Source organism: Cervus elaphus, chromosome X (assembly GCF_910594005.1).
Source record: "Cervus elaphus chromosome X, mCerEla1.1, whole genome shotgun sequence".
In the NCBI taxonomy this organism is placed as follows: Eukaryota; Metazoa; Chordata; class Mammalia; order Artiodactyla; family Cervidae; genus Cervus; species Cervus elaphus.
This window is the reverse complement of record NC_057848.1, coordinates 67,040,730-67,051,914: the sequence shown is the minus strand read 5'-3', so window position 1 is coordinate 67,051,914 and position 11,185 is coordinate 67,040,730. Positions and strand designations below refer to the sequence as shown.

General features: G+C 42.1%; 1 protein-coding gene across 1 annotated transcript; it reads left to right on the top strand.

Annotated features, from left to right (window-relative positions):
• The first annotated feature begins 1,313 nt into the window (after positions 1-1,313).
• Positions 1,314-1,858, top strand: LOC122689128 (spermatid nuclear transition protein 3-like). The gene is made up of 2 exons (XM_043895291.1): positions 1,314-1,460; positions 1,642-1,858. The coding sequence occupies exons 1-2, from the start codon at positions 1,344-1,346 to the stop codon at positions 1,855-1,857; spliced, it is 333 nt and encodes a 110-aa protein (XP_043751226.1). The 5' UTR covers positions 1,314-1,343; the 3' UTR covers position 1,858.
• Positions 1,859-11,185: the final 9,327 nt, after the last annotated feature.

Below are 11,185 nucleotides of genomic sequence, written 5' to 3'. Positions count from 1 at the left end.
ACTATCTATGGTGAAACAGATCACCAGCCCAGGTGGGATGCATGAGACAAGTGCTCGGGCCTGGTGCACTGGAAAGACCCAGAGGAATCGGGTGGAGAGGGAGGTGGGAGCGGGGATCGGGATGGGGAATACGTGTAAATCTATGGCTGATTCATATCAATGTATGGCAAAACCCACTGAAATGTTGTGAAGTAATTAGCCTCCAACTAAAAAAAAAAAAAAAAAAAATCTGAGGTTGGAAAGGAGTCAGTCAAAAAGATGCCGGCACACTGGACCCAAAGTGTCCTTATGTAACAGAGCAACATGGGCAGAGCCCTTCGCAGGTAGCCCTTGCTGTGCCGTATTACTCCGCCTCCTGTTACTAGGCAACAGGACTTGCTCAGCCATTGGTCAGTGCCTCACTGGCCCCACCCACAAGCAACCAACCATCAATGAGCTACCTACAGGTCCTTGCCCTGCTCAGCTATTGGTCAGCACTGCCATGGGCCCTACCTACTGATAACGGTCAAGGAGGGGTGACTGGGGAATTGATTCAGTCAAGAGTCAGTGGTGCACTGGTGAACTGACTCTTGACTTTGAGCACCTTCCTTTTTCAAAAAGCAAAAATCAGGAATTGATTTCTGCTAGATGGGGCCAGTTGAGTTTCCCTACTCAATATGAGAGTTGAAGTGTCCCCAAAAATTTTAGTGGAGGAGACATTTAAAACTGTCTTTGCTCTGATGTGTAATCTTATGGAGACTGTGTATTGACCTTTGGGGAACAGACTGAGGATTCACCAAGTCTGGGGGTCGCTGAAGCTCATCACAGTAGATAAAATATCCAACTGTTCTTAATTACCTTTGTCCACTTAAAGTGCTTTCTCTTAAGTTCCCTAAGCCCTTCAAGAACCCCCAACAGGCAGAAGGTGATCTAGAGATGAAGTGCTTAGAGGACTCTGAAGGGATGAAGTGGGACAGAAAGGGTTCGGCAGATGTTCATGGAGGGATGAAAGAGGCATGAGTGTTGAAGTGGCACATATAAGTCAAAGGATAAAGGGAACGGAAAGGAAGTTTGAAAGTCATGAGGAGGAGCACCATGCCCCTGAATCACCACTCCCCAGAATCAGACACACAGCCATGTCAGCAGTGGGAAAGTTATATCACAGCCTCCCTCAGCATCCACTAGCCCATGTTGATGGGCACAGTGGTGCACTGTGATGTCTAAGCCCCCCAAACTACTATTGGCTGGCGCAGTGCCTAACGGACCAATCAGACTGAAGGGTGTGGCTCCTCATTGTCCTCAAAGGGTATAAATAGGGAGGTCAGAGGCTGAAAGTCTGGGTTAGGCCACTTCTTGGCACCATCATGACTAACGCAACCAGGAAGCCACGGCAGTCAAGAGGAGTTGCCATGCGGTTTGCTTCAAGGAAGAATGGAACAAAGAAGACCCTTTGTCAAAGGAGGGGCAGAGGCGGTGTCAAGGTAAGAAGATTCCAACTAAGCTTCCCATGTTCTCCATTGACTTTGCTGCCCAAGACCTCTACCCTGCCCATGCCTGCCACAAAAGCCCTCATTAGCCCACATCCCTTTCTCATGAAATCTCCCTTCCACCTCAGTTTTTATGTCCTTTCCTCAAAACTAATACCCTTGTCTTGTCTTCCAGGCACGAAATATGACCATGAGGGTCAGAAGACCTCTACAAGGTACCTTCAGAAAGAAAATCCGATCGTATGCTACTCAATCGACAAAGCTGAAGAAGACAAGAAAGGCAAACTGTTTCTTCTCTCGCTGTGGACGTAAGAAATCGAATCGAAGCCGGAAAAGCTACCAAACTGTGAGGCAGAGTCAAGGAAGGAGGCAGAATCCAAAGAGAAAATAAGCTCAGCCGCCGCCAAAGAAGAGACCCTGGAGAAGTACAACGTGGGCAGCCAATAAGTGAATAGCAAATGTCAGACAGTTTAGAATTGTGGCTCCAGAGGTCTGCTTTGTTAGCAATGGCCAACCAAGAAAAGACTCTCACACTAACATAGTAAGCCGATGGCTGCAAATAAAAGAAACATCAAATGGTGAAAAGATGATACGTGTGTGTGTGTGAATTTTCTGATGGAAGGGAGGGAGAGAAGAGAAGAGGTGGGCACTGGAAACGGGAGGGATATGTGGTCCTGAGAGGTTGGGGAACAGACCCTGGGGTCCCCAGTTAGCCAGAGAGTAGAGGTGTGGAGTGGATCAGGAGTCTGCACTGATGATGGATAACTCTGCCTAACACTTGATTTCAAGGGCAAGGAGTAGTGGTGTGGTGTTCCTCCCTTTGTCTGGGGTGTGGAAAGACATGAGGGTCTAGATGCCAGACCCAGATGGGAAGGGATTTTCACATGGGGGTGGAGAATGTGAAACTCCCCCTGAGAAAGGCAGGCAGAAATCACCTCCTGGCCACCTACCTCATAATGGGGTTTGTTGCATCACTCACCTATGCTGTCAGCTAAAGGGGCTCAGAAGGCACAAAGTGCTGATACAACTAAAACCCACAACTAGCACTCCCAGGGACTCAAATAATGTTTGGAGGGAACTAACCAAATATTGCTTAGGCCACATATTTGCTAACAAATTTCTGGGAGCATTGTATTCCCAAAGAAGGGCAGTGGTGGTGGCCCAATGCCGGTGCACGTTACAAACGGGATCACCCTGCACACAGAACTTTTTTTTTTTTTTTTTTGGTATGGGGGGCGGCTCTAGGTAGGTTTTGAAAGCGTAGTTCCCTGAACAGGGGTTGTATCTGCGCCATTCTAGTGTACCATGGAGTTCTATCCATTGGACAGACATGGAAGTCTGTACAGAGAATTTCCACATAAATACTAATATAAGACTGAGTGAAAATTGGTCTTGTAATTATCACCATATCCTAGGATTTCTAAACAACTACAGTCGTAAAACATTCTTCCCCAATAAAGTCTTTTGTTAGTCCAACTTCTACAAGTTTATCATGGTTTAAAAGAAAGAGTATGAAATATTTAATTTGGTGTTAACTTTCATTTTGAAAGGTTTTAAAAATTCCAAGGAGAAGTTAAACAAATATGGAGACATATAAGGCAGAGGCTCTGACGATGAGGATCCTGTGTGTCTTCAGAAAACTTTTTAGAAGCAACCAAAACACAGAGTTTCCCCAACAGCATCCAAAGAGTTGAGTTCAAAGTATAACTCAAAGATATGTTATCTTTGATCTGGACTGCAGCTGCCTAACTCAATCTTTCTGGCACTGTAACGCCTGGGAGACCCCATTGATGATTCAAAGTCAGTCACTGAATGTGATTTAAAATCTGTAAGAGTGAAAGACCCCCTGGGTGTGCTGCCCTTTATTTTTTTTTTTTAAGTTCTTTTATTTTCATTGATTTATTTCAATTGGAGGCTAATTACTTTACAATATGATAGTGGTTTTGCCATACATTGTCATGAGTAAGCCATGGGTGTACATGTGTTCCCCATCCTGTACCCCCTCCCACCTCCCTCCCCATCCCATCCCTCAGGATCGTCCCACCACAACAGCCCTGAGCACCCTGCCTCATGCATCCAAGCTGGACTGGAAATCTGTTTCACATACATGTTTCAATGCTCTTTGCTCAAATCGTTCCACTCTCGCCTTCTCTCACAGAGTCCAAGAGTCTGTTTTTACCTTTGTGTCTCTGTTGCTGTCTCACATATAGGGTCATTGTTACCATCTTTCTAAATTCCATTTATATGCCTTAATATACTCTATTGGTGTTTTTCTTTCTGACTTCCTTCACTCTATAATAGGCTCCAGCTTCATCCACCTCATTAGAACTGATGCAAATGCATTCTTTTTAATAGCTGAGTAATATTCCATTGTGCATATGTAGCACGGCTTGCTTATCCATTCGTCTGCCCATGGATATCTAGGTTGCTTCCATGTCCTGGCTATTATAAACAGTATTGTGATGAATATTGGGGTGCACGCATCTCTTTCAATTCTGGTTTCCTTAGTGTGTATGCCCAGCAGTGGGATTCCTGGGTCGTAGGGAAGTTCCAATTCAAATTTCTGAGGAATCTCCACACTGTTCCTCCCCAGCATTTATTCTTTGTAGACTTTTTGATAGGAGCCGTTCTGACCAACGTGAGATGGTCCCTCATCGTGGATTTGATTTGCATTTCTCTGATAGTGAGTGATGTTGAGCATCTTTCTCTGTGTTTGTTAGCCATCTGTATGTCTTCTTTGGAGAAATGTCTGTTTAGTTCTTTGGCCCGTTTCTTGAATGGATCGTTTGTTTTTCTGGAACTGAGCTGCAGGAGCTGCTCGCATATTTTTTAGATTAGTTCATTGTTCATTGCTTCATTTGCTATTATTTTCTCCCATTCTGAAGGCTGTCTTTTCACCTTGCTTATACTTTCTTTGTTGTGCAAAAGCTTTTAAGTTAACTTGTGTCCTATTCATTTATGTTTTGCTTTTATTTCCATTCCTCTGGGAGGTGGGTCATAGAGGATCCTGCTGTGATTTATGTCAGAGAGTGTTTTGCCTATGTTTTCCTCTTGGAGTTGTATAGTTTCTCATCTTACATTTAGATCTTTAATCCATTTTGATTTTATTCTTGTACATGGGGTTAGAAAGTGTTCTAGTTTCATTCTTTACAAGTAGTTCACCAGCTTTCCCAGCACCACTTGTTAAAGAGATTGTCTTTTCTCCATTGTATGTTCTTGCCTCCTTTGTCAAAGATAAGGTGTCCATAGGTGGGTGCATTTATCTCAGGGCTTTCCATTTTGTTCCATTGATCTGTATTTCTGTCTTTGTGCCAGTATACTATACTGTCTTGATGACTGTAGCTTTGTAGTATAGCCTGAAGTCAGGCACGTTGGTTCCTCCAATTCCATTCTTCCTTCACAAAATTGCTTTGGCTATCCAAGGTTTTTTGGTTTTCCATACAAATTATGAAATTGTTCTAGTTCTGTGATCTCTATAGAACTTTCAGAATGTGTCCTCAGTCATGATGGAGCAAGTGAAAGGATGAAATACTTTCCCTTCTTACTAGTCCTCAGTTCCATTTGTCACTAAAAGGTTCTTCATTTCTGAAGAGCTATCATGGCTAAAATGGAAGACAGATTTCTTGTTTGTGATATATAATGTAGACATCAATGTTTTTTTCCTGCAGACTTCAATCTATTTTTAATTATACTGATACAACTACTGATGAATAATTTCTTTTTCTATGTAGCTCAATACTAAGAATGATATGGATCCTTTCCATAATCTCATCCCCAACCTTTGAAACACTGCAGTTCTATACAGTATTGATGAAAGTCTGCTCCAACCTGAAATTACACCAATATCATCAGTATATTCCATGATTTTCTGATTGAACATTTCTCCAAAGCTCTTAATATAGGAATTTAATATGTGATAACACTTTCCTATTTATAGAAGCTCCATACCTAAGCATTAATTTAAAAAAAAAAAAGCTTTAGATTTATAAAATGCTTACATTCAGCTCTACAACCATACCAGTACTTGACAGACGTTTGGCTGGCTGTCTTACCAAGAAACCCTGTCTATTCTGTAAATCAGTAGTCGAATTCCATGCATTTCTTTATGAAAATTATTTTTCAGAGATAGGGTCTTTTTCAAAGAGCAAAACAAGTAGAATATTTCCTATATATAGGATAAGGCCTATGTATACTATCTTGACTTACACAGAGATACTTATAAATGTATATATTGGCATATATATGGAAAACCAAACGTACATAGAAAAAGTAAAAACATCATATAGTTCTAGAAGAAAGCCATGCAGAAACTAATGTTCCTCAAACTTAGGCTCTCAAAAAGACATGTACTTTATGATTCCGTGTACATGTGATTCTCAAAATGACAAAATTAGAGACATGGAAAAGAAATCAGTAGTCACAAGGGATTATGGAATAAGAATATAAGACTGTGGTATTAGGGAATTCCTTTAAGGTTACAGAACAGTTCTCTATCTTGAGGTGGTTATGCAAATACACATATATTTTTCATATATATATATATATATAAACACATACACACACATATACATCAATATTCATATAAAATATATTATAACCATAATACATAAGAGCTCTCAAACTCACTAATAAGAGAACAAGTAAACCAATTAAAATGTGGGAAAATATTTGAATAGCAATTGGTTGACATCAGATATGACATAAGTTGTACAGATGACTCATAAACACATACAATTTATTAAAATAATGAATAATTAGTACTGAATGCATATTAAGTTTGCAAATTGCATCTTGGATAAAAGGAATAAAATAATTGAGAACATAAACAACGCTCAGGAAAAGAGAGAAACTTAAACTCTCCTCAGTGACTCATAAGAATGCAAAATGATAAAGACACTTTGGGAAATGTTTTTCATTACTCATAAATATCTGCACACTGGAAAACTGTGTAATCCCATTCCTAAATAACTCCCACATAAAACATGAATTTCTGTTCACATAAAACCCTTCATGCCAATGGTTATTGTGGCTCTATTAATAATAGCCCCAAACTGGCAATAACTCAAATGTTATTCAACTGGTAAGCCAATATACAAATGGTGCATCCATCCGATGGAATACTATTCAACAAGAAAAAGGGACATGCTATTGATGATTGTAAGAACTTGAAAGTTTTTCAACTTAACAAGAACCAGATCAGAAAGACTACTGACAGTATGAGGTAATAGGCACATGGAAAAACACTGACCATCACTAATACTTAGAGAAATAGAAATCAAAATCACTAGGAGATATCACCTCACAGCTGTCAGAATGGCTATCATCAAGTCAAAAAGTCTGAAAATAACATATGGCAGCAAGGATGTGGACAAAAGGAAGCCCTTGTACATAATTGGTGGGAATGTAAATTTGTGCACTCACCTTGGAACACAACGTGGAAGTTTCTTAAAAACACTAAAAATAGAACTACCATGTGACCCAGCTATTCCACGCCTAGCTATACATCAGAAGAAAATGAACACTAATTTGAAAAGATACATGAACCCCAAAGTTTATTACAGCCTTGTTTACAATAGAAAAGATATGGAGGCAACCCGTGAGCAAGATGCACATGGTTCCTGTCCTCATAGCACTTGCCTGGAATATGAGATAAGCAAGCATTTGAACACCACAGTAATCCTCAGAAATACTGGTAGTTACATGTTTGTTGAGGTGGAAACATTCTCCCAGCATATGATATAGAAAAGGAAGGCTACAATATAGCATATAGATTGATTCAATCTGTATAAATTTTAAAAAAAAAATCACTGATGTACATATGCTCATCCAAAAATATGTGTATCATATGTATACATTTAGCATTATACAACATATAGAATATATATGTTATAAACATTTAGGTAGAACAACAAAGACAGAATATGAACAGTATACATGTCTATTGACACACTTATTGGTGTTCTCTAATTTCATTTGTATACTCCTTTTTGCAGTTTCCATACTGCTTTGCCTCGAGTATATATTTACAATTAGAAAACATTAATAATGCTCTTGCGAAGCAGGGTAACCCAGACATTAAATTAACATATGCCCAGGTGCCCCTTCAAGTTCTTCCCTCTTCCTCCAAGGCCATGTTTCTTCACAATTTCCCCATCATACCTTAGATTCCAGTTATATGCAAGGCATGTATAACCAGCTTTCTTGGGTCTCGGTGCCTTTGCAGGTTCTCCCCCACTGTCTGGGAAACACTTTCACAGCTTTCCACTTGCTGATCTATCTACTTTAGGTGGCTCAGGATTCATCTCGGGTGTCTTTACTGAAAAGTACCCCTCCCCCACCTCCTTGCCATCAGGCTATGACAAATGCCTCTCCTCTTTACCGCCACAGCCCTGTGTGGTTTGTGCACGGTGAACCAACTCATCATGTAAATGGAGAGATAAGTTTACTATTACATTCCTCCTTTTCCTGCCCTGTTCTCTCTCATCAGCAGCTCATCACTTTTTGGTCTCGTCCTCACTCACCTGGTCCCACTTGCACCAGCCTCTTGTTTTATTGAAAGGACATAGACAATGCCTTTTGGGGGCTTTTGCCCTGGCCATTTCCTTTCCCCAGTCTTTATTGCCCAAGATAGCCACAAAGTCACTCCCTCTTTTCTTTAATTAAGTCTTTGCTCAGATGTCCTGGATTCATAAGGCCTTCCGTCATTATTCTCTGGGGAGGAAAATCTCCCCATTTCTCATAACTCCTAAGGTTCTCTCTATAGTGTATAATTGACTATTTGTGGTTAGTATTAACCTTCCATCCTCACTGACTAGAATGTAAGCCCCATGAAACCAGGGTCCTGTGTATTGGCTCCCGTTGTGCACCGAGCACCCACAACAGTGCCCGAAATACCGCAGGGGGTGAATGAATACCTGTGAAGTGGGAAGTAAGCATTACACCAAAGAATTTATGTCCATTTTTGCAATTAAATAAAACAAATCCAGACTAATGTAAGAAGGAACTTGATTTGAGATGACTATGGCGATAGGGTCGTCTCACACACTACCTAAAAAATGCTGAGAATTCTCCAAGCTAGGCTTCAACCATACATGAACCAAGAATTTCCAGATGTTCAAGCTTGACTAAGAAAAGGCAGAGGAACAAGAGATCAGATGGACAGCATCCGTTGGATCATAGAAAAAGCAAGACAATTCCAGAAAAGCATCTGCTTCACTGACTAGGCTCAAGCACTGTCCTGTGTGGATCACAACAAACTCTGGGAAATCCTTAAAGAGATGGGAATACCAGACCCTCTTACCTGCCTCCTGAGAACTCGGTATGCAGGGAAAGCAGCACGAGTTAGAACCGGACATGAAACCTCAGACTGGTTCCAACATGGGAAAGGGGTATGTTAAGGCTGTATATTGTCATCCTGCTTATTTAACTTATATGCAGAGTACATCGTGAGAAATGCAAGACTGGATGAAGCACAAGCTGGAAGACTGCCGGGAGAACTATCAATAACTTCAGATATGCAGGTGACACCACCCTTAAGGCAGACACAAAGAGGAACTAAAGAGCGCTACAGCATGCAGTCCCCAGGCTATTCCGTGGGCCCTCCAGCTCACCCAACGGCCCAAGTCTGCGTGAGCTCCAGGGCCTCTGGAAGAAGGCCTGAATCTGCCTCTAATCTCAGTCTCCTCTTGATTGCCACCACACCACCCATGACTTAATCACTTCCCCAATGGTCCCTCACTGACAGTAACCTGTGGGCATTGCCCACTGCAGTGCTGCCCAATAGCTAAGCAGGACAGCCAACAGTCACTCATTTACAACTGTTTGCTTGTGGCTGGGGCCCTCTGAGGCACCAAGCAATGGTTGGGCAACACCTGTTGCCTAGGAACAGGGTGGGTTGAAATGGAACACACCAATGGCTACCTGTCAAGGCTGTGCTCATCCTGCTCTGTTACACTGTAAAGAGAAAAAGAATCACTGTGAATTTAAGGTTTGTGAAAGTAGTTTTCAACGTGGGCTGGCCTGCACATTCTTGTTGGCTTTGAACTATTTATACTATATGCTGAACATGTGATCAAGTGGCAGTGGTTGGAGGGGCACAGAGATAAGTGCTGGTGACAGGAACGCCTGGGAATATAAGAAAAGGAATGATAGGCAAAAGTTAAATAAGTATGTGAAATAATCAGTCCTAATGTGATGGATGAAACTGGAGCCCCTTATACAGAGTGAAGTAAGCCAGAAAGATAAAGAACACTACAGCATACTCACACATATATATGGAATTTAGAAAGATGGTAACGATAACCCTATATGCAAAACAGAAAAAGAGACACAGAAATACACAACAGACTTTTGAACTCTGTGGGAGAATGTGAGGGTGGGATATTTCAAAAGAACAGCATGTATACTATCTATGGTGAAACAGATCCCCAGCCCAGGTGGGATGCATGAGACAAGTGCTCGGGCCTGGTGCACTGGAAAGACCCAGAGGAATCGGGTGGAGAGGGAGGTGGGAGCGGGGATCGGGATGGGGAATACGTGTAAATCTATGGCTGATTCATATCAATGTATGACAAAACCCACTGAAATGTTGTGAAGTAATTAGCCTCCAACTAAAAAAAAAAAAAAAAAAAAAAATCTGAGGTTGGAAAGGAGTCAGTCAAAAAGATGCCGGCACACTGGACCCAAAGTGTCCTTATGTAACAGAGCAACATGGGCAGAGCCCTTCGCAGGTAGCCCTTGCTGTGCCGTATTACTCTGCCTCCTGTTACTAGGCAACAGGACTTGCTCAGCCATTGGTCAGTGCCTCACTGGCCCCACCCACAAGCAACCAACCATCAATGAGCTACCTACAGGTCCTTGCCCTGCTCAGCTATTGGTCAGCACTGCCATGGGCCCTACCTACTGATAACGGTCAAGGAGGGGTGACTGGGGAATTGATTCAGTCAAGAGTCAGTGGTGCACTGGTGAACTGACTCTTGACTTTGAGCACCTTCCTTTTTCAAAAAGCAAAAATCAGGAATTGATTTCTGCTAGATGGGGCCAGTTGAGTTTCCCTACTCAATATGAGAGTTGAAGTGTCCCCAAAAATTTTAGTGGAGGAGACATTTAAAACTGTCTTTGCTCTGATGTGTAATCTTATGGAGACTGTGTATTGACCTTTGGGGAACAGACTGAGGATTCACCAAGTCTGGGGGTCGCTGAAGCTCATCACAGTAGATAAAATATCCAACTGTTCTTAATTACCTTTGTCCACTTAAAGTGCTTTCTCTTAAGTTCCCTAAGCCCTTCAAGAACCCCCAACAGGCAGAAGGTGATCTAGAGATGAAGTGCTTAGAGGACTCTGAAGGGATGAAGTGGGACAGAAAGGGTTCGGCAGATGTTCATGGAGGGATGAAAGAGGCATGAGTGTTGAAGTGGCACATATAAGTCAAAGAATAAAGGGAACGGAAAGGAAGTTTGAAAGTCATGAGGAGGAGCACCATGCCCCTGAATCACCACTCCCCAGAATCAGACACACAGCCATGTCAGCAGTGGGAAAGTTATATCACAGCCTCCCTCAGCATCCACTAGCCCATGTTGATGGGCACAGTGGTGCACTGTGATGTCTAAGCCCCCCAAACTACTATTGGCTGGCGCAGTGCCTAACGGACCAATCAGACTGAAGGGTGTGGCTCCTCATTGTCCTCAAAGGGTATAAATAGGGAGGTCAGAGGCTGAAA

Coding starts and splice junctions, on each gene's coding strand:
- LOC122689128 (XM_043895291.1), top strand. CDS start 1,344: ATGACTAACGCAACCAGGAAGCCACGGCAGTCAAGAGGAGTTGCCATG. Junction 1,461..1,641: donor GGGGCAGAGGCGGTGTCAAG/GTAAGAAGATTC, acceptor CTTGTCTTCCAG/GCACGAAATATGACCATGAG.